Here is a 24,442-nt window from a genome sequence, read left to right on the forward strand (position 1 = left end):
TATATTAATAATCTTTTATTTCATATGGGAAAAATACAGTAGCTGTGCAAAAAATAGATCTACAGAACAAGAGAATAAAATAAGATTGTACAAATAGGAAGATAAACAATAAATAAGCTAGAGAATAACGGTTCATTTCAAAATTGCAAATTCTTTATACTTTTTTTTAAAAAATCGTGCGAGAATGCTGTTATAATGTACATACATATCGTACACATGGGAATAATTGTTAAAGGACAAAATACTACTTCAGCTTATATAACCCCAACTTTTATTATACACAGGAATGTCCTTACAAACTAGCCATCTCAAAAACATCCTTGTGATTAAAAAAAGCATTTCACACTGAAACACTAAGGAAACATATCAAATGTCCTTCCTATAAAAGTAAATACACATACTCTTCTCCCTCAGACCTTCATTGGCTATAAAACCACTCACAATACTTGCATTCATCTTCCTTATCCTCTATCTTGTACTGACATAGCACCTCAAAAGGTGTTTAGACAAACTATGTAAAGTGCTGCTTATATGTTGTTAATAGGTCATAATATCATATTATTCAGTGCAATAACCAGGTTGTTGGACAGAATGCATGCAAAATCCCATGTAATGTACTTCCTGCCTAGTAGTAACTTAAGCCAGCTTCAGCCACATGAAAGAAGAAAACACGGCTGCTGAATGACTTGCACAGAAGGGAAAGGTTTTCTGAAATTACACCTCCACCCTTATTAAACAGAAAGAATAATACTTCCTGACAATAAAATATGTATGGACAGATCTGAATGTTCTGTGGATTCCACCATCATATATGTATTAATTTTAAACAATAATATAATATACATGACTATACAATGTAAATTTACAGCACAATCCTATACATGCCCCATCAGAAAGAAGTCCCATTGAGTTCAGTGAGGCTTCCAACCAAAACAAATACATATAGGAGCTTTATTCAGCTTTTTCCAAAAGGACTTAGCTTGGTATACTGAGTGACTGTAGTAATTAAACAATCATGTTAGATCTTTTACAAAGCTTGACATAAATGATAGAAATTTTCTTCTGCATTAACAAAGAATTTAATTGGTGGTCACCCATCTCTTGATTAATATTTTCAGTCCTCATAAGACAGCCTGAGTGATGTTCAAGAAATGGCTGAGTAATAGGTTTTTATTACACACTTTGTAAAATACTAGTGATTAACATCATTAATTTACATACCACTATGTGCTAACTTTTACCACCAAAGAGATATGGTTCTTCCCTAGTATGTGATAAAACAGACAGAATCACTCACACATTAGATTCTACAAAAGATCGCTTTGGCTTTGTGGAAGGGATGTGACTCGAACGAATCTCTTTGTTAAGCTGAGAGTGCTGTTTAGAGAGAACGTCTTGGTACAGATGACCTGCTGGCTTAGCTATCCTGCTGTCTTGTGGACTGACAGATGCTTGACACTTGAGTTCCTCAAGTTCTTTAAACGAGGTGCCATTCTGGATATTCTCTCCTGGTATTAAAAGAGAAGAGGAAGAGAAGCTTGCCATCTGACTGCCAGAACTGCCTTGTTGCTTAGCAAAGAACTGCTCACAGCTGGTAGAGAGGCCAGCCTCAGCATTTTTCTGGAAGGCTTCTGCAGGTTGCCCATGCCAGCTGCGATTTGATGGGTTCATCATCATTAGCTGTTGCTGCTGCTGCTGCTGGAACCGTACAGTTTTATCCATGATACCCATGAAGGGAGTGTTGCGAGGCCTGTGCTCCAATCCACTTTGACCTTGGCTAATTTTGCTTTCCTTGAGTCGAATATCTGGACCTTTTGCACTCTCGGAGAAGCTGCTGCTTGAAGACAAACTGTTTGTTGAGCTGGAAGGGACCATGTTCACCAAAAGTTGACCAGAACAGATACTGCTTTGTTGCCTTAACTCGCCCACTCCTTGGGGCAGCGATGGACCTGTTTTTTCCAGATTTGGAGGCGTATGGATGGCGAGCCTCTCGTGTGTTTTGGACTTACTCATAAAAGAGTGAGAAGGTCCTTTGTCACTGTGCTGCAAGTAGGGAACTTGGATGTTTGTTAGTCTTTCGCCAAATAGTGCAGAGTTACTACCTGCACTAATACTTGTTGAGTTGGTGTTTGTCCCATCCAAATGCTGACTTTTGCTTGGGTTCATGAGGTGTCTGGAGTTCACAGGACTTGAAGGAATATACTGAAGGGGCAGTTTTGTTCCAATCTGACCGGATGCAGTTCTTGCCCCAGACTGAATAGAATTCAGATGCTGATTAGTTTTTACTATCTGGGCTTGTTTTGTAGGCTGCATGGTCAAGCCAGGCTCTCGCAGGTATTTGCTGCCTGCTCTGTTTGGGGGTGATATTGGTCTAAATTTCTGCTGGGTGCCTTCCTGAGTGTTTCGGTTGCAAGGCAAAGACAAAGGGGAAAGTGACAGTCTCTGTCCAGACTGACCAGACTCCTCTTCATGTAAAGATTCTTCCTCCTCTGTCTCTTCCAGGCTGAAATGGTCTTGCACAAGAGCTTCTGCTTCATTGTCAGAATCATTGGCTTGTTGTGTTGGTGGAGGACATGGCTGCTTTGGTTGCTGTGTTCTCTGGAGTTGTTTGCATTCTTCTTCCACACGAGCCAGCAGCCTCTTTATTTCTTGGTTACCAGGGCACAACTTGATGGCTTCTCGCAGATCACACAAGGCTGCATGAAACTGCCTAAAGGGGACAAAAACAGAATATAGTGAAGTTGCAGCTTTTACATTTTACCTGGTGCACACCAACAGGCCTGTTTCTCAAAGGTTTGTTATATGCTACACTATCATCTCTTTTCACATAATAAGCTTCATGCCCCTTCAAGAGCAGAGGTCCCAAAAGTCCTTAAAAAGAAGCAATACAGATGAACTGCATAGGCTGTGAGAAAAAGGAAAAACAATGTGAGTTAATCATTCTTTTTTTCTCTTTTTGCTACAGACATTTATTTATTTATTTATTTATTTATTTATTTATTTATTTATTTATTTATTTATTTATTTATACCCCGCCTATCTAGTCATTTCGACCTCTCTCACATTGAGAAGAATACATACGGCATAGCCTTCAGGGCTCTGGAATGCCTCCTTTGCCAGCCCTGGTGTCTGTTCCCAGCATCTGCATTATCAGATCACACATAGTTGGTGACAAAAAGATTGTAATGTAGGCAAGTGGTGGTGGAGGACTCTCTAGTTAGGATACTACCACTGAAAAGGCCCATTCCATGGCAACCACCTGCTTCATGGCAGCACCTGGAGAAAGATCTGAAAATGGTCTAGACCAACGGTCCTCTATCTGGGGTCCCCAGGTGTTCTTGGATTGCAGTTCCCAGAAGCTTTCACCACTTGCTGTGCTGGCCAGGATTTCTGGGAGTTGCAGTCCAAGAACATCTGGGGACCCAAGTTGGAGACCCACTGGTCTAGATCACCATATGTAGAGGAACAATCCTTCAGGTTGCCTCTTTCCATGATGTTTAGGCCTTTGAAAGATTAACACATTTATATCAGCACTTTGAACTCAATAGGCAGAGGAATGATGGGCACCTAAGCTTCTGCCACTGCTCATTGGCAGGACAGATCCTGAAGCTGAGGCTCCAATACTTTGGCCATCTGATGAGAAGAGAAGACTCCTTGGAAAAGACTTTGATGTTGGGAAAGTGTGAAGGCAAGAGGAGAAGGGGACGACAGAGGATGAGATGGTTGGACGGTGTCATTGAAGCTACCAACATGAATTTGACCAAACTCTGGGAGGCGGTGGAAGACAGGAGGGCCTGGCACGCGCTGGTCCATGGGGTCACGAAGAGTCGCACATGACTTAACGACTAAACAACAACAAGCTTTTGTAAAGCAAAGTGACTGCCCTGTTAATCTTTAAGTTGCTACAAGACTCTTGGTTGCTTTTGCTGCAATTTTGTAACAAGTTCTATTTGGTATAAGCTTTTGTGATGCATCAGATGTATGGAGTTGTAGCCTTAGTAGGCAGGAGGAGAGGGCAGGAGTGTGAACTGCAAACGCTGCTAGTATGGTGATCTTAACAGTGGCTATTAAGAGTTATTGGACAGTCATTGGGAAATATGAGGTGCATCAAATATATCCAAGCATAGATATGTATTACAAATACATGGTGATGAAAAGTCTTTGCCAAGCCAAATGCAAGAGATGTTTGCCCTCTGGATATCATAGGAATGTAAAAAATATAGCTAGAGTTAATAGATCCAATAGAGGTCACGAATGAAACAAAAGCTGAATAGTAATGTAAACAGTTCTTTACAGATCAACTGACTGACACTATAGTGAGATGAAACATTTTTGTCCCCATTCAGAAGGTAGAGGTAAACTCTTGATAAAAGCTTGTTTTCAGAAGATTACACTAACACATCTTGCTTATGAAAGGTATACATATGGATTACCAGTACCTGCTGTTCCTCTTGGCTCTTGCTCTAGCATAATATGCTTCATAAGATGTGGGTTTGAGATCAAGTGCTTTGGTAGCAAACTCTTCTGCCATGCCAAAATCCTGCCAGAACAACAACAATTTTCAAATCTTGACATATTTTTATTAGGAGATTACTACAATAAGGTCTGTGCTGAAGCTGCAGAACTATTCACACCCATGCTGGCCAACATCCAGCTCTCCTTACCCCTTTTCTACTGATTCTTGTTTGTAACTAATGTATTTTGATCCTTTTAATGTACATCTGTAAGTACCGTCACTGATGAAGCTGGTCTGCATTAACGTTACTTTCATACCACATGCATTACAAAAACCATTATGTTGCATAATGACTGGAAAGCACTGCAACAATTCCTTAACAGCAGGTAAGACGCATTCACCCGAAGGAGCATCATCAACCCAAGATATTTTTCAACAACTTTATTCTAATTTGCTACAATGGAGAGAAAATTTGAAAAACTTACATTTGTTTTTCTACGGCATCTTGAGAGGTTTAGATACAAGGAAACTCTGAGCTCATTGAATGTTTTCATTTCTTCCCCAAAACTCTCTCGAGGAAACTTCCGTAAGGCATACTGGTACCGTTGTGCTGCCTCCTTCATCTTCCCTTTCTGTTAACGTCAGAAGCACAGAAATGTCTGCTTTGTAAACTGTAGGTTTCCCCATAAATTAAACTGACATGTTAACTGCTGCCACTGAAAAAGACGACTTAAATAAATAAATATATTGACTAAAATAAATAAATATATCAGGATGTTGGATTTCACTGCAGAAAAATACCACTACTAATTTATTTTGCTAAAAAAATTATTTACCTTGGATCATGCAGCTGTAATGCTAAGGTTTCTGTAATACTGTATATATACTGGATTACTTTAAACTGAAACTTGGTATGGAGTGTCTGTTTTTGAAACTAAATTGTATAGTAGTTTACGAGTTGAAAATAATAAAAATCTCAAGGTTTTCCTGTGAATTAGCAGAGCTCTCCTGACATCAATAAATATTTTATTACAGAAGACTCTAATTTTGCATTCTTCTGAATCTTCATGAAATTTATCAAATCCCACAGATTTGATGCTTTTTATCTTATTAGTGTTTTGCTCTGCATGATACTACAAAACAACCAATCTGTAATAGTGTATTTGTAAAAAAACCTTCCCAATAATTTCCTAGTACAGTAGAAGCCATCTTAGAAAATATTTGAAAAGAAGCAAAAGTAAACTATGAAAATTAAACTGTGTAACAGCAAACACCTATATGTGTTGGCTATGAAGCCAAACTCACTGTGGCCAGGAAGACTTAAGATGCAGTGGTAATGACCATGTTGACAGAGTGCCAGCTGAATAGCACATGCCTTCAAGTCTGGGAACATTGGCAATTATATAGATTCACCCTCGCCTTGGCCTTCATTTGTGCTGATATGTTGCTGGACTGGAGGAGGCCTGGATTTGGCATCAATCGTCTCCAGTCTTACTGTGCCTTTTCTCCTTCCTAGCTGGGGGCTCATCTGCTGGTTGATTTTAGTAGTTACACCAGTAGATCCTTATGCTGGCAGATTTCTGAGATCTGCCAGCATGAAAAGCTTCTGCCTCTTCAAACTCACTTTAGTTGGTCACATCTTTGATTTAGAATTGCACTGGTAACTTAACAGTAAAAATGTATCAGTGAGTGAATGTATACCAGCAAGTCGTACTGCAACTTAAAATCATGCAAAATATATTACCACAAGCCAGACAGTTTAAAATGCCATTGTATATTGCCTACAAAAACTAAGTTTTAGGTATATTTTTAATTACTGAAGCTCATTTTTTTTTTTTTAGTTTTCATGAATGTGATTCTGCATTTTCATGAATAATACTAGCGGCATGAATAGTAAAACTATGCTGCTCAATTAAATTACATTAAATATGGAAACTACTCTCCAGAATTTAAAAGATGCTTCTGATGAAACACCTGGAAAATCTATTTGCAAAGCCAGAACTGTATTGTGAAGGATGTTTAAGAATTTCTACATTTCAGCAAAAATAAAATATGCTAATTCTAACTTAAACTAGAATAAATTCCCTTGAAGCGTTTTACCTTCAAATGCGATACTATCTGATCTGGACTTCCAATTCAAAGAATATCTGTTAAGAACCAGTGTTCTAGACTATAAAGCACGAAGTTCATGGAGCAATACATGGATTAATAGTCCTCTTATGAAAGACATCTGCATAACACTATGATCTTCTAAACAATGAATTTACATGCACATCCACTCAAATCACAAGTCGCAATGCTGGAGCTGATTCTCTGTACCACAGGTGGGTGAAGGCGTGTCATCATTGCTGGTTTGTGAAAGATGTAATGGCTAGTCAATTGCTCACAACTTCAGCAGCACACTCCTTTACAGAGACAGATAACTGAGGGCTAATGCTGACCTCTAGCTAAGACAGCTTGTTATCTATCTAGATCTACACAGGGGCCATGGGTAAAATCCAGGGACCATATCTTCCTATAACTTCCAGTGTTCCTGGATGTCATCATTTCCTTCCTACCTTTCCGTGTCTTTCTCTCTCAACACAGAAAAGACAGGCAGCATTTGTAGCACATGTGTAGAAAGCTGTATGAACCGAAGGTGACAGAGCATAGCTCTTCCTCATGAAGAACAAGGTTCTGTTTTGTGAAATGCACATGTGCATGCACAGTTATTAATATGTGACTGCAGAAAATACCATTTGGACAACAGCTACAGCATGCAATTCAGTTTAACTTGAAGCCTTATTTCTACCCTGATTTCTTCTACATTCAAGAGTATTTATAACAGAAACAGAAGCCACTCTATGACTGCACACCTATGACTGCACATTCTCTTATTTTGCTCAGATACTGACTGAGCAACCTGAACCACTGATAACCTGCCCTCATTGTGTAACAATCCAAACATACAACTCCAAAAACAACGCTGTAAGCAGAAGTAATGATCCACCTACTTTGTACAGTATGTTTCCTTCTTCAATTAGCTTCTGTAGCAGAATAATCAGAATATCAGGTTTTGAAGTAGCCATTGCCCAGGCTGCATTTCCTGAAAGTTTAGAATGTTCACATTTAAGCACACCTCTGCTAATACCACCCTGAAACCTTTAGATGAAATGTAACTCCAAACAGCTATAGTTCATGATCTGGACTGGATTTCCTCCACTTCAGGAAATGGAATATCAAAGTGCTCCCAAAAGGATAACTTTAGAAAACACATAATAATTAACAACAATAGCTTATGTAGTCCCATAGTTACTATCCAAAAGCTAGCAATGGCACCACACAATTACCAGCATGAAATGAACTGTTTTTGCCAGGTGCCTTGGATCATACTGTATGACTTTCAGTAATCTTCTGTTCAGTCTCCACTGTGTCTGCTAATATTTCAATGTCTTTTCAGGCAGTTTAAATTACTATATTTAAAACCAAATGAAATCTGAATTGCTAGGAAACATCTGGATGTCTTTGATGGATATATGAACACTAAAACACATTTTTATACAAGTACTATATATGACGCATTTTAAACATTTATAATAAGGTAATGATTATCTCCCTTCTAAATAAAACAATATTATTTTGGCACAAGTGGTAAGTTTTCACTAACCTAACTTGGCTCCTTTTCGAAGCAGCGTGACCACCACTGATGTGTTTCGACATCCAATTGCTCTGTCCAGTGGGCGCATGCCACTGTTGTCGACATGTTCAATAACTGCACCTTTCTCCACTAAATACTGTACCTATAAAATGATCAGGAAAAGAAATAAATTTTTTAAAATATATGAACCACAACTTAATGCCAATGGGTACAATCTACTGACACTTCTCTGATAAAAGCTCCAAGAAATTAATTACCAGAATCATATTGTGGGTTTATGTCAGCATAAGTGAAATGGTGTAAATGATGGTGAACTGCCAATGATTAATTATTTGCTACTTGCATTCCTAGGCATGTGCACGCTGCGTGATTTGGCAGATGACTGGGAATGCAAATGGTAACTCGTTAAGCAGTAGAAGTTTATCACTGCGATTTATTCAATTATATGTACTTACACCAGCCAACAAACTTTTGGATTGTTCTTGGGTTTGTTCTGGGGCATTACCCTGTTTCCCCAAAAAGAAGACCTAACCTGAAAATAAGCCCTAGTGTGTTTTTTGGAGCAAAAATTACTATAAGACCCTGCCTTATTTTTGGGGAAACACGGTAGTTCCTAAAGGAGTGTGTTAGTTTCTACATAATGAATTAATAAAGTGCTTCAGGCTGAAATTAGACTACAGGAAACAGTTCCCCTAAACAAATGCTTAATAATGCTTACTTTTCAAAATGAAGTTTAGGAAATCGTTTGGCAAAAGTAGCCTAAATAAAGTTGGGTTTATGTTTTACAGGCAGACATTTAACTATTGTAGTTCGGGGTTTAGGATTTTTCATATGACAAAATGGAATTACTTAACATTTTAAGACTTTAATCATTCCTGGAAGGGAGCTTTTGATGATTTCAGTTGTGCCATGCAGGTTATTAGCAGATGATGTAAGCTGAAGTGAGCACAACATGCAAAACAATATAGTACAGCACAATTTATGCTTATGTGGTATGCATGTTAACAAAAAGATCAACTAATGATTGCCATCCTACATGGTAGCTGAGTGAATTTATAACAGCTTTGCTTTTCTATTAAATCAAACATTTTGTTGATTCTCAAGTAGATGCACAGTTATTGAGTTCAGGCATCACATCCCAGAAATCCTGCTCAAGTCAGCCGAATAATACATGTTCAAGGTAAAGTAAAAGAAAAATCTATTTCTTCTAAATACTTCTTCACAATCTCATGTTGTATTCTGACACACTTTTCTTGTTTTCCAAATATCACTGTGCAAGCTTTAAAGTACAGTGTGACTTAATACGTTAGAATAAAAATAAAGGATTTTTGTGTGTATGCTTGTGTTCCCTTCAGAGACAGACTCTACAAAATGAAAAATCGGGACTCAACATTAAAGGTGTCCTAGATATTAAAGAAAATAAAAGGGTGTGTGTTTTTAAGTATGTCTACTGACACCTTCAAACCCATGAAAAAGGCAGCCTGAATTTGCTTAGTCAGCATTCCAACAGGCCACATCTCAGCAGTTCGGCTTGATTTCAGAAAGTGATAAACTAACAGCAGGCACACTGTTGGATGAGACTTACAATATCTGAGTCGCCATAGAAAGCTGCTAAATCCAAGGGTGTTCTTCCATTTTTGTCTGTCTGGTCTATTGCGGCATCTTTTTCGACCAAATGTTGGACCACACTCTTGTGTCCTTTGAGGCAAGCCCAGCTCAATGCTGTCAGGCCTTCCTTGTCCAGTGATGAGATGTCTGCACCTAGCACAAACCAAAAATAACCTTCTTTGAGAGAAAAACGGGCTCTCCCAGTAAATCAAAATGTAAATATAATATTCTTCAGTTAAAAGTTTATCAAATTCCCCTTCTGGGTCCCTAATATCCTATATGATCTTAGTCTAAAATACAGAGTTCAACCTTAACTCATAAAACATGCCATACATCACTCTGAATGTTAAGCTGACAAGCTAGTTTATCTACCCTGAAATGGATGAAAAGTAAACAGGACCCTTTAAAACAGTTATTTTACCTTTGGAGATTAGGAATTCAACAGTGCTCAGGTGTCCTTCACAAGCTGCCACCATGAGTGGTGTCCTGCCTTGCTTATCACTTACATTTATGTCAGCCCCATGTTCTAATAGAAGCTTTGCAATCTGGAAAAAAAGGAGCAAATTCCCACCACAGTATTATTATTCTAAAAAAACTTAGGAGAAAGAGAATGGCGTGGATTCAGCATCCTCCTTCCATGGATGAAAGGGCTCCATTATTTACGCATCAGGCTCCCCAGTGTACCATAACATTTCTCTCTAGTGTCTCCATCCTTTTTTGGAAACAAGTGGAACTTTGCAACAGAGTGTATGATGGGGACTATAAAAAGAGGATGCGGGAAGGACAATCTATGAAGACTGCATCCCCCAAAACACCCCTTTCTGTTGATAGGACAATTCTCCACTCACAGAGTAATCCCACCCCTACAAAAGAAGATGTTGTGAAACTGCAGTGAACCTTGATCCAACAATAGCAATACATGTATGTTAAATCTGATTATAGTTAAGGAATATATTATCAAGCATACAGCATTTATGGCATTTATAATTCTTAGTTTTGGATTTGTGGCACTCATGCCAGTACATTATCTTCACAGCACGGAGGCACAGACACTCTGATCTGAGAAAAGCCAATATGCTTTTTTCTTCTAAAGCTTACAAAACAACCGACTATTTGACTTCATATTACATTATGAAGGTGCCTTCAGACACAACAGTTAACAATAGTTTGTCATTATGAAAACAAACCCAAGTGAATCTTAGGTCCTCTCAACTCTAGAAAAACCACAAGGAAGCTAAAAAAAGCTTCGCCGGACAGGTTGGAGGGACATTTCCCTGCCCTGAATGGGGTTACACTCCCCCTAAGGGACAGGGTCCGCAGCCTGGGAGTGCTCCTGGACCCCAGTCTAACTTTGGAAGCCCAGGTGGACTCGGTGGCCAGAGGCGCCTTCCTTCAGCTGCGGAAATTATACCAGCTGCGGCCCTACCTGGACGAGCGGAGTCTCATGACAGTTACACATGCACTGGTAACATCTCACATAGATTACTACAATGCGCTCTACGTGGGGCTGCCTTTGAAGAGGGTCTGGCGACTGCAACTGGTCCAGAATCGAGCTGCGCGGCTGGTGAGTGGCGGGGCCGCTAGAGAACACATCAAGCCGATTCTGTTTAAGTTACCGTATTTTTTGCACCATAAGACACACTTTTCCCCCACAAAACAGGGGGGTGGAAAGTCTGTGCGTCTTATGGAGCGAAGAAAACAGATTATATTTTCCTGTTTTCTTCTCCTAAAAAATTGGTGTGTCTTATGAAAGGTGCGTCTTATGGAGCGAAAAATACGGTACACTGGTTACCAGTTGCTGCCCGGGCCCAATTCAAAATGCTTGCTTTGACATATAAAGCCCTAAACAGCTTGGGCCCTGGATACCTGAAGGACCGCCTCCTTCCATATGAACCTACCCAGCAGTTAAGATCTAGCCAGGGGGCCCTTTTGAAAGAGCCGTCCCTTGAGGAGATATGAGGGAGGGCTTGTAGAGAAAGGGCCTTCTCGGCAGCTGCCCCCAGACTATGGAATGCTCTCCTGACTGAGATTCATCTGGCGCCGACGCTGATGACATTTCGATGCCAGGTCAAAACCTTCTTGTTCCAGAAGGCTTTTAATTGAAATAACATCAACTGTGGGTCCTGATAGCAATTTTTAGATTGTATTTGAATTGTGTTTTAATCATTTTTATCTTTTATTGTATTTTTATTGTTTTCAATTGTGAGCCGCCCAGAGACCTTTGGGTAGTGTGGGAGGCATATAAATTGAATGAATGAATGAATAAATAAATAAATAAATAAATAAATACATCTGCCTTACAATAACTGCAGCTTAGCATTATCTCTGAACATATACTTGTGGTTAATGAAAACTGGAAATGAAGGTTTCCAGAGCCAAGGTGCCATTGAAGAGTGCAATGACCAGTTTCATGCACATAAGAGCAGTAAACACTGTTGTGCTTTCTGTGGCAAGAACTACACATCTGCAAATAACCCACAGGGAACTTTTTTCTTTCAGGTAATCTGCAAACAGGAGCAAAACCACTTGAAACACACATCTTTTTTAAATGCATGCATTTCAAGTTGCTGGGTGGTGGCAGCGAGAGGCAAGGAACACGATGGCGACAGTGGTGGTTGAGTGTTTGTGTCATCCTAGCCATTGAAGATGCTTCTGCTGCCTTTTAGCATCTCACTAGAGAAGCACTCTTGCCTGTCTGACCACTTCAAGAGCAAGTTGGCAGCAGCAGTGGCAGGTCTCCCCAGCCACTCAAGACCCTGCTGCCACCACTGCCACTATACTCCTGGCCACTGTTGTCCAGGTGAGGCTGGCCACAGAGGAAGCCTTACTGCACTTTGAAATGGTGTACTTTCAGTGGTCTTTTAAACCACAATAAGGCTTGTGTCATGTGAAGTGATGAAAGGTGCTTCACATTCCACCCATTTTCCCCCTAGGTACATAGTTGTGGCCCATGTCAAATGTCTTAGGCTTAATCATTTTGTCAAAGCACAGTTAAAAATGTCTGCTGCCATCTAATACAGCAGTCGTTCCCAACTATGGGTAACTCAGGTGTTCCTAGACTGCAACTCACAGAAACTCCAACCAGCACTGTTCATGGCGAAGGCTTCTGGGAACTGCAGTAGAAGAACACTTGTCTGTAATGCAGGAAGGGTCTGGACCACAGCATTTCCCTCCACTTCTGCTGTTCTATGATCCTATGATACAGAATTTCCTTATTTTAAAAACTAAGCTGGATCTGGTCATTTTATTCAAAAAGATTTGTCTCACCTGCCAATGGCCCTGACGCACAGCACAGAAAAGTGGAGGTATCCCTCTCCTATTTGTTTTTGTTACTACAGCACCATGTCCGAGTAACAGCTCACAGGCATCCAGTTTTCCTCTCCCAGCAGCAGCAGTCAAAGCTAAAGAGAAATGAAGGTTTTTAACTTACTAGATTTTAAGAGCAATAAAATGAGAGAAGGCATTAAGCAAACAGTGTTCTATATATTACTTTTTCCTGCAGAGATTAATTGATGCAATAATCAATTAGTAAGTCTTTATGTTGCACAAAAAAAATGGCATACAAGGGAGAGTGTCTACATTTTCTGATGTAAGATACAGACTGTAGAGTCCCAAAATGCTCCTGGAACCACCTGCAGTTTTTAAAAGGACACTCAGCCAACATGAGCTGGATTTATTTATTTGCTTGCTTGTTTGTTTATTATTTTTATACTGCCCATCTGGCCATAGGCCCCTCTGGGCGGTTTGCATCATCATCATCATCATCATCATCATCATCATCATCATCATCAGACAACACAACATAACTAAAGATTCAAAATAAACACAAAATAGACAATACATTTAGAAATATATAATGATGTTTAAAAGTAGGTAGTAGTTAGATCTCCAATGTACCTGTATTCTCTTTATGAAATCCAAGTACTTTTTAAACAGGAAGTAGTTTTTGTTTCTAAGACAGCAATTGACACAATTGACTCAAAATATTCTAGGACCCTGTCACTAATTTAGACCTGAACAAGCTGACAGTTCGTTTGTTTTTTAAATCTTAAATTTATAGCTATTGGTAATGTAAGATCAAGACTGGCCATTGTGACATAAAACCAACATAGACCAGTCTCGTATCTCACTATCACTCACTGCTTCCGGGCTCTTGGGGTCATTTAAAATAGCAAAACAATGTGTCTCAAGCATACCATATACGGAAATAAGCAGGACTAAGAACAGCTTCACAGTGGGCTTAAACAAATAAGATCCTCAAGAAAACTATGTGGAGGAATGCTGACTATTCTGGGGGGGAAAGCTCACCTCTAATCTGTGTAATGCACTCCAAACTAGCGTGGCCCACCCCAGACTTGAAATTAAAATGAAGAGCTAAACATGTAACTAATGCAAAATGGAAACTATGAGAGCAACCCATTAGGCTGAGGGAAAAAAATGTAATAATCTTTGGCAGATCTTTGGTCTGTTACCAAGAATGCTGAGGGAAGTGGGGTGAAGGAGAGGAAATGTTTGAAGACAGGATAAACACAATAGTTGGGAGTTGCTGTTACACAATGTAATACGATAAGCTGGCCAAAACATCTTGTTGTACCTGATGTGGTATTTCAATAGTAATTGTTTCATGGGTGCTATATTTGTGCCTATAGATGTCTTCTCTCACAAATATTGTAAAGAATTTCATGACACACTTTCTGACGATGTGAAATTTCCTCACTGGCCATCAGACCACCTGGGCCAGTAATAAGCACATGGGCAATGGCTCCCCAGTTCTCAGACGGGATCTTCTAGCCTTAACAGGAGATGACAGGGTCTGACACTGGTGCCAGGGACTAAACTTTGTTACAGAGAAAAAGTTTATTCTGCAATTTTGACCTAAGATTAAAATACCTCAGAAACATACATGGCCAAACACAAGCCACATGTTTGAACACTCAGCTATGACGAGGACAGGAGCCATCAGGTGAAAGCAAACTTAGGTAAATCGATACTGAGTGTTAAAACTTGCGAAAATCTGCATGTGGTTATCATCAGCTTAGAATTGCAGAGCTGGAAGGGACCCTATGGATCACTGAGTCCAGCCCCTGTCAAGGAGACACAGTAGGGGAAAGGAGAGCCATGGAGGCCAACTTGAGCTCATCAAAGGAAAGGAAGTACAGAAATGCAAAAATTCAGCAATAATAAATAGTGATGACTTCTAATTAACACTTCAAAGTTATGTTAACAGCTATAGCTCTTTTAAGGGACGTGGTGGCGCTGCAGGTTAAACCACAGAAGCCTCTGTGCTGCAAGGTCAGAAGACCAGCAGTCGTAAGATCGAATCCACGCAACGGAGTGAGCTCCCGTCGCTTGTCCCAGCTCCTGCCAACCAAGCAGTTCAAAAGCATGTAAAAATGCGAGTAGATAAATAGGTACCACCTCGGTGGGAAGGTCATGGTGTTCCATGTCTAGTCACGCTGGCCAGTGATCACAGAAACTGTCTTCGGACAAACGCTGGCTTTACGGCTTGGAGACAGGGATGAGCACCGCGCCCTTGAGTCGGCCACGACTGGACAATTTGTCAAGGGGAACATTTACCTTTATAGCTCTCTTACCAATGGGTTTATTTATCAATCCTACCTGATTAATTTTTTATTGTCTGGGAAGAAAGAATAAGAACATCATGTGTATATACCTGTTTCTCCCCACAGTGTGTCAGTTTCATTGATGTCAATTTTAGGCTCCTTTTCAATCCTTACCAGAAAATGAACCACCTGACAAGACAAGGGAAATATTAGTTAGTTGCTAACTGAAAGCAAAACAAGTCACGGACTTAATTTAGTATTTCATTAATGATGAATGGCACACCACATAGCAAAAACTACTCAGAAGTCCTTAGCATCATTTAGCATAGAAGAGGCATTGTAGAGAAGATGTTCTGCACTTCACTTTCAGACATTCAACAGACAAGTCCAGCATTAAAATTAAGTTTCCTTAACTGTTCTGGACAAGGAGCACCTGATAGGCTGCCTCATATAACACATGCCCATGATTACCAGTAAATTTTTTCCCAGCCATGAAAGCCTTTGTGAATACAATTTTTCCCCTTGTAATGTGCAGCTACAGGGGCCAAGGTCTTTCTTTCTAAAGTACATTTTCCATTCCTAAGGGTGACAGAGAAAAGGAACATGCAACGTGGCATTCTCCAAATGTTTTACACTACAATCCCCATAAGACCAGACCATACAGAATGTTGACATTTATGATACTTGTAGCCCAACATTTTAGCCCGAAACTGGAGGGAACTTCGAACGTGGTCCAGAATCATTTTGCAGCATGCAAGGAATTCCATGGAAGATGCCCAGATTCTGCCCCTCCCTCCAGATGCCTGTCTTTCTGGAAAGGGTTTCTTCAAGTGCCTGCTGTTAGCATAGTAAGTGGCACTCAGGCCAGGCTTGTTTGGATCAATGGATCTTATGGAGGAGTTGACTGACCAAATCCCCATTGATACAGTGGACTTACTTCAGTGCAATTTACTATTCTAAGTAAAAGGATTTTGGCCTAAAGGTCATGGCGATTTTTTAAAAAATCCTTAAAATCATACTGTGTTATTTTCATTTAGATTGGTTTTTAGTTTCCAAATTCAATTCAACATAAATGGGAAAGAGGACCATAATTTTATGCATGTTACGTCTTGATGGCAAAGATGACTAAATATTTAAATATGTAGTAATGTTTTAAACATGTAGTTAAGATTGCACAGAATCCATTAACTCCAGTACCTTTTTAAAAATATAAAGTAATTTTCTGCTTCATTCAAGGCAAGAGTTAAATTAACGCAAATTTATTAATGGATACATGTTTTCATATTTTAATGAAATATTCACAACATAAATATGATTATACCATCAAGAAAATATTTTTAAGTAGAGGGAAAGCTGAAAGAATTTAACTTTAGACCAGGAGGAACCTTCCATTTATACAGGGAACACCAAATTGTCCTTATATAAGCACACAGTGCAGAATTCAATAATTTTGTTCAAGAATAGTTACAGAATATTAGGCCACAGGGTAAAATGTTTGCAAGCCTGGGTTTATTACATACACAGTAAATACATTAGCAGACCTTCTGCAGTCCTAGCTGGCAGATAGGGAATAGTACAAATGTGATTTCCAGAAATAAACCATCTTTATGTATTCTATTATGAGTATATAACTGTTTACAGCTACACTGAGGAGACAGAAATCCTACTGTAATTTTTCATCTTTTCATACAGAGCTCAATGCCAATCAAGTACCAGCAATATAACAGCAACAGTAGCATCCTGTCTGGAGCATGTGAAGCAGAAAACCCCATGAAGCAAGTTGGCATCATCACACACCAATGCCTTGCAATACTAGAATTTTCCTACTAGCCAGGAATATAGTGGCTTAACTGGTAGAACAAAGCTTTAACAGAGGAATATGAGTGATCAGGAAAGAGCCTAAGAAACAATCAAATAAACTGAAATGTTTCCTTAATAACACCAGCTCTCATATAGTAAAATCAACATTTATGCGAACTCCATTCAGCCAATTCCATTCAGGGTCTGATTCCAGTTTGGACTAGCAAATGGATTTAGGTCTAAGGAGATGTTCATTCTCCTTAGGCCTAAATCCATCAATCTGCAGAATCACTTTTTTTTTTGAACAAGACAGACACACTCCCAAGAAGCAAGTGCACTGGTTTACAAGTTTTAGTAAACTGTGGCTTAATTAAAGGGTTAAGCAAAATTTGGGACTTTTGCAAAAAGAAAAAGAAAAAAAAGCACAATTTTGGTCTTTAAATGCAAACAGCTGAAGACCCTTTTTTCAGACAGGTTTTTAATAATTTGAGTCCTGCCTTCTGGTTTTTAGTTTAGTAAGATTGCTTTTAAAGCTTTAAATCTTTTAATATATTTCTAATTATTTTTATGGTTTAATTCCTTTTTAATGCATAATTCTATTGTGTTTTTAATTCCATTTGTTGTAATGTTGTGAGCTGTCTTGAGTCCCCTCGTCAGGCAGCCTACAAATGACATTAAATAAATAAGTAAATAAATAAATTGCCACAGGAGGCTTGCACATTAAAACAAAGCAGATGTAGAGCGTTCATTTTGGTTGGTAGTGAATCAGTGCTCCTGGAAGTCTCTAGAACATCTCTCTCACAAACAATAAACATTTTGTGCCTTGCTTGAAGGCAACATCATTCCTTTCCAGTGGTGTGGCAGCAGAAGGTCATGCCTCCCCATGGATTAAGGAGTGGCCGTGTGCCCTCCTGACCTCAAGATATTGTCCAGCCTTGTTTTGGTGTAATGTGATGAAGTAGGATACAACAGCCACAAGCATCAGGCTTACATGCTCCCCTGTGTTCTTCCCATGACCAAGAGAAGGATTAAGGACGCATCTACTTCCCCTTTCCCTGAATCTCGGCTTGTTGAGTTGTTAAAGCCAGCAATTATTATTTATAACAAACTGCTTACTTTCATGCTTCAGAAAGTGACTAAGAGTTTGTAACAATCCAGGTAACATGATTTTGGAACAGCTAGAGTCCCCCCTAACTACACTGGGTGTGCAAATAAGCCACAAACTTCAGAGTGACTCTAAAATGGCTCACATACATTTCATTAAACTATGGTTTAACATTGTGCTAAATGTGCTCAGAGTACACAGCTTTATTTCAAAGGCAAAATGTAGCATCTTTTATAGCAATGTAATAAATCACTGAACTTATAAACAGTCTATGAGGAATTATCTGTTCCAGCAAACATACCCGACAGTGCCCCATGCTTGAAGAGGCTGTCAGAGCCTGCTGAAGTGCCTGTTGCTTTGCCAGTGGACTCTGCTGGTGGGGAGACGTGATCCAGTCCATGTTAAGCAGATATTCCAGAACTTCAGAATGGCCTCTGAGAGCGCTATGAACCAAAGCGCACTGTCCTTTTTTGTCCAAGTGATCAATCTATATTGAGAGCAGAAACAAAATGAAAATGAAAACATTAAAAAAAGTGTGATGACTTAAAGACTAACTGCTATATTTTAATGTAAGTTTCTGTGGACAAGTCCACTTCCTCAGACATAAGAATGGGACTGCATCACAAATATTTACACATTTATACATGGCTCCAAATCAGAGACTGTATTTGGGCACAAGTTATTATTATTATTATTATTATTATTATTATTATTATTATTATTATTATTATTATTATTATTATTATTATTATTATTATTATTATTATTATTATTATTATTATTTAGTTTTTGCCTGATATGTGGGCACAGACTGACATAGCTACCTCTTCTAAAACTATATTAAGAGGGGGCAAGGATGGAAGGATAAAAATACATTCATTCATAGCAAACAACCTCAAAGCTTATAATCTTATACCAAAGCGCCAGAAAAAAATATATTCACAGGTATTATGCTAAATTTGATTATATTTACCATGATTAAAAATCACATGATTTTTTCCTTTTATAATTCTTTTTTATTTTAGCAATAAAATTAGAGGGTAGGTCAAATAATTTTTTTTTCAAGTCCCAGAACGTACCATTCTAAAATTTCAGCAAAATATATGCTGTATTGCAATGTCCTCATTTGTACACTGAATAAATGGAGACCAAATCCCAGCAAAATTGTCTTTTCTCTTAAATCCTTTCACTATATGTATCTCAACTGCTAATTTTTCGGAAAAACCAACAGATCAAACAATAAGTATACAGGACTGAAGACCAACAGTTTTTAGTTATTTATAAATGGGCTGCCAGCAGCAGTAAAGAAATATATATTTGTAATTCGTTACCATCATTCATGAATACAGAAGAAGTTCACAGTTTCCAGATACAGTGACTTGTAGGTCTGCCTCACAAGCCACTCTGAGCCAATTATTTCATTGAAAAATTCAATCCATAGAAGATAAAACTGCAGAGACTTGGCAATCTGCTTGCTTTGCCAGAGAAAGGGAGTAGTTTTCAAAAGTAGCATGGCCTTAACATTTGCTAGAACTGTAAATAAATTATTAGAATTTTCAAACTGAAAAAAGAATGCTGATGATTCTTGGTAGCCTGGACTCTAAAACGGTATGGAGGATATTTAGCACAATTCAAATAATAAAACTGTAAAATATCTACTTTATGCCTTTTGAAACAAATTGGACAACATTTCCACCAGTTTGTTTTAAAGTTGACTTAGTCATAGCCTTAATTCTATATATCACTCTTGCACGCCTTTAAATAGGGTCATTATCACCTGAGCCAGACTGAGGATGGTCCAAAACCAGACAGAAGCTATGGGACATATACGGCTTACTTGCACCTCATTTTGATTATGTCTTTCAAAAAGGGGTTTTCTAGTTTTGTTAATATACTGCATTTTAAAAACAGCATTGAAAAGGAAAAGAACAAGGGTTTCTTCTTTTCCATACTAGTCCATGGAATGGACCATCATCTCACAGGATTTCCTTATTTTACTTATTTGACTAAACCCATAAAGTTTCTTCAGCTAAAAGTATTTTAAGAATGTCAAGGCTGACAGCATGAAAAAATAATGCAAGTGGTCTCGGGAAACATGACAAGGAGGAAGCGTCATTCAAGAAGTTTCAAAGCTGCCCTCAGTATGTTGCATTAAATATAATATTTGTGCTATACAGTTCTTCTCCCTTCTTGTGGGATGAAGAATGGTTCCACTACAGTGGTGCCTCGCATTACGTTAATTCGTTCCAGCGAGAAATTGCTGTAGAACGAAAATGTTGTAAAGCGAAAATAAAAAGCCATTGAAACACATTAAAACCTGGTTAATGCGTTCCAATCGGCTAAGAACTCACCGTCCAGCCAAGATCCTCCATAGGGGCAGCCATTTTCGGGTGCCTGTGCAGTGAAAAATGGCTCCTAAACACAGCGGGGAGCCATTTTGAGCACCCGGTGGCCATTTTGAAAACCCAACGATCAGCTGTTTTGATTGTCGGGAAGCGAAAATTGGCTCCCAAAACAGGGAACTGATCATCGCGCAGTGAAATTCCCCCATTCAAAACGTCATTTTGCGATCGCAAAAACCTCGTAATGCGGATTCATCACTAAACGGAGCGCCCGTCTTGCGAGGCACCACTGTACTTCCATTAGATGGTTAAGAGTTATTCTTTCCAGGATTTTATAAAGATCACAAAGTAATGAGACAGGCCTTAAGTGTTTTGAGTTCTTCCCTTGGTCACAAAACAGAAATCACTCGTGCCTCTCTTCAAATTTTTGGAATCCTGTGAAGGCAATTATTTTAAAAACTTAAGGTGCTACTTCTTTGTTACTATTGCAACATGTTCTATCTGTTCTACGCAGATGTCATCCAGGCCTGCTGCCTTGCCATTTTTGCAGCTATAAATAGTTTTTTTCCAATTTGTTTAAGCTAAGTGTTCTTTTAAGGTCATTGGTTTCTAGTTGCTTGCTTCTTAAGTTCTAATTCCCTATGGTGATGTTCAGATCTGCCATTAATGAGGAGTTGATGGGCTATCTGATTTACTGAAATATTTGCATGTGTGAGGCTTTTAGTTTGGCTTCTGTTAAGCCACTTTTATGATCTCCTGGCCTTTTGATTGCTTCTTCACTTGTTCATTTCTTCCATGGGCTTTATCCAATTATCTTTTTTAGTTGTCAACACTGAAGAAATTAATCACTCCCAGCCAACATGGTTTCTTTGCTCAAGGGATTTTGTTCAAATAGTGAAAAATAATTACGCAGCTGGGTGATTATTTCCAGTGTTATACCTTGGAATTACCTTCTCAATGCCTCAACATGGCTGGGCAAATGTTTGAAATTATTCCATCGAATGTTGTACTGAACTACTTTCCAATTGGCTTTTAAAAAATTGTATCTCCTATGGAATTGTGCTGTTGATGGTTGGACTGCCATGAGTTGGCACATTATGAGCCAGTGCTGTATAGTTGGAACTGGGGTAAAGACTGACTTCATGTTGGCTCAGTATCCTATATCAAGTCTAGGGTTATAGCCACATTCCCATCTCTCACTACTAAAAGACAGGGGAAGTTTGCTATCATGAATAAAGTTTGGTTAGGATGTAGCCACCCATTTCAGCATAGTCTCTCCACTGTTATCATCAACGTGCATATACTCAAATACTGCCGTAGCAACTGAAGTCTCTGATTATAAAATTAATTTTTTCTTATGAAGTTTTTTAAAGGAAAAGGTTGCATTAGGTGGTTTATAAATAGAGGATATTGTGCAATTACTTAGCACCACTGTTATTATCTCTACATCATCCTGTTGTGTGACAGCATTAGACAAGCCTTGGAAATGAGGCTCAATTAATATAGCACTACCATACTGTCTACAAAATCTCTCAGCTGCAAGTCTGAAGTTGGATATTTTGAGTTGTCGCTGGTAGCTGTTTCTATGTGTTTCCTGAATACAAAGCATATCATAGTCACGTCTGGAAAAACGTATGCAGCAATTTATCTTTAGGTGTTGATGAGTCCTCCATGTTAATAGAAATTATGGTTAGCTTTGGTGCTGACAAGTGCTCCGCTCTGCAGCCCGCTCTGCCTCTCGCTAGGACAAGGCGGGAGGCAAGGAAGGGGCGAGGCCTTGCTGAGGTGATGCCTTGCTGAGTTTTTTTTTCCTGGGCTTTCTTTTTGTCTCCTGAGCACATGGCCTGGGGGTGGGGCCTAGGGGTGGGACTTCCTGATTTAAAAGAGCATGTCCCAGGACCGCGCGCCGTTAATATGGAGAAGGAAAACTCCAGTTTCAAACCTCCACTGCCTTGTGGCTATATCCACTCATGGAAAAGGCTTCAGGAGTTAACCTCGAGGCAAAATCCGGAGCTGGAGTCCCGAAGGCAGCATGTGTCGTTCTGCCAACTCCTGCGACATTGCTGGAACCAGTTGTATTGGCTCTTGCCTTTCCATTGGACCATTTCAGCAATGTGGAGAGGGGGGATCTGCTGCTTGGGTAACAGCCTATCCTCCATATTACCTTACCCGGGCTTCATGCTCTGGAGAGGACACTCCTCGATTCAGAGCATGTTACCATAGTTTCTCGAGACTGAAGGATGCCTATGATGATGACAAGTGCTTTTTTGATATTAGTGGCTGACTACTTGCAGATCATTATCAAAGTCATATAAATCAAACTCATCCCGTGCTGTTGATACCATCTCATGTTAACGTTTCTGGATAGGAAGGATCAAAAAACAAGAGTCGTCATGGACTCTTGCTGCAGGAACACACAAAGGGGTGTTCACATGAAATCAGCCCTAGATTAACCCAAAATCGGTCACAAACTCTATTTTTTTTTTTTAGTATAGTGAAGAAAAGACCTGACAGTAGGCATCTGTGTAAAATTACTATTACCTATCTCCCATGCAAACCTGCTTTTGCTGGAATCCTAGCATCAGCACTGCCCCTTGTTACTGACCCTATCTAACAGGGATAATATACTGTTTAACAGCACTGACCCAGTCACTTTCATGCAGAAAGTTCCCATGCAGAAAACAATCTGCCTTGCATTAGTCATTTCAATTTATATAACTGATGCACAGAGAAAAATACTCCTTACTTTGTGTTTTATGGGGCTTACCTTTGCTCCTTTTTTGCAGAGCAGAGAAACAATGTTCATATGACCTGCAGCTGCCGCATAGCAAAGTGGGGTCATTCCATTCTCAGATGCACCCTCAATTGAGGCACCAAATTCCAGCAGGAGAAGGACTACTTCTTCATGACCAAGGTGAGACTGAACACATAATATTGGAGCATTGTTGAGAACCTCTGTCCTGTAGTTTATGTTGGCACCACCCAAAATCAGCAGACGACTCACCTAGAAGGTTAAAAAAACACACACATCACAACCATTGTGTTTAGAAATTGGAAGGAGTAGATTTGCATTCCCCATGATGTTTCTGAAATATAATTCTGCTGTACACGATTATCACACATGAACTTCCAACTGACAGATGAAATGGATACAACACCTTCCACAGTCACTTCATGTGATTTATCATGGGATAATGGAAAATAATGTCTTTTGAGTCACAAAAGATATGGACTATATCCAAAGGTTGTATAGCTCCCTTGGTTCTGTTCAGTTCCCTAAAACCCTCAAAGGGCTCCCTAGAAGTAGTCACTAAACATTGTGGGCTGTATCTCACATGGCTATGGTAGGAGGAGTGAAGAACAGCCCAAAATTTAAAGGAGCAATCCTGCACAAGCTGAAGTGTGGAGGAAAGAAAGAGAAACTTAAGTCATAGAAGCTGTATTTGACTTGCACAACCAATAGAGAGAACCCTACATATGTACATTAGTGTGCTTTTGGCTCATATAAATCAGCTCTCACATCTCAAAGTACTCAGGATACAGCACAATACTTGCTCCCTCAATATCACATTCTGATCTACAGCAACACAGTGATATCATAACTGTCTAGACTAGAGTACATTTGAGCATCAGCACAGGCAGGATATATCTTTACAACATGCTAGCAGAATTTCATCACAACGGAACAAGGGAGATTGGTGCCATCTGGACATAAATTAACATCTGTTAGTAACATCATGGACACCAAATTGTTACATTATTATCTAGTTGAGCAATCATGATTCTTATATTCAAAATCACTTCTAAAGCAACTCAATTGTACATAAAAAGGAGCTTTCAATTATGCTTCACTCCCTATATTTGCCATCACATAATTACAGATTTATATCCACATAGTTAAAGATCTCTTAATGTACAGAGGAAATGAAA

General features: G+C 39.2%; 1 protein-coding gene and 1 long non-coding RNA gene across 11 annotated transcripts in view; one reads left to right on the forward strand and one right to left on the reverse strand.

Annotated features, from left to right (window-relative positions):
- TANC1 (tetratricopeptide repeat, ankyrin repeat and coiled-coil containing 1) overlaps positions 1-24,442 on the reverse strand; it is a 183,717-nt gene continuing 159,275 nt past the window's right edge. For all 10 annotated transcript variants that reach the window (XM_072982655.2, XM_072982627.2, XM_072982661.2 and 7 more), the window contains 11 exons: positions 23,280-23,516; positions 18,472-18,657; positions 15,376-15,454; positions 12,969-13,102; positions 10,123-10,246; positions 9,679-9,854; positions 8,103-8,235; positions 7,450-7,541; positions 4,942-5,088; positions 4,440-4,540; positions 1-2,710 (listed from right to left, as the gene is read on the reverse strand). In XM_072982655.2, coding sequence (XP_072838756.2) covers positions 1,294-2,710; positions 4,440-4,540; positions 4,942-5,088; positions 7,450-7,541; positions 8,103-8,235; positions 9,679-9,854; positions 10,123-10,246; positions 12,969-13,102; positions 15,376-15,454; positions 18,472-18,657; positions 23,280-23,516 — 2,826 coding nt within the window. In that variant the 3' untranslated portion in view covers positions 1-1,293. The remainder of the gene's footprint in view (positions 2,711-4,439; positions 4,541-4,941; positions 5,089-7,449; positions 7,542-8,102; positions 8,236-9,678; positions 9,855-10,122; positions 10,247-12,968; positions 13,103-15,375; positions 15,455-18,471; positions 18,658-23,279; positions 23,517-24,442) is intronic.
- Positions 9,201-17,038, forward strand: LOC144583125 (uncharacterized). The gene is made up of 2 exons (XR_013536731.1): positions 9,201-9,273; positions 16,958-17,038. It is a non-coding gene; the product is annotated as an uncharacterized LOC144583125 (long non-coding RNA).

This window comes from Pogona vitticeps, chromosome 1, assembly GCF_051106095.1.
Source record: "Pogona vitticeps strain Pit_001003342236 chromosome 1, PviZW2.1, whole genome shotgun sequence".
NCBI classification, from domain to species: domain Eukaryota; kingdom Metazoa; phylum Chordata; class Lepidosauria; order Squamata; family Agamidae; genus Pogona; species Pogona vitticeps.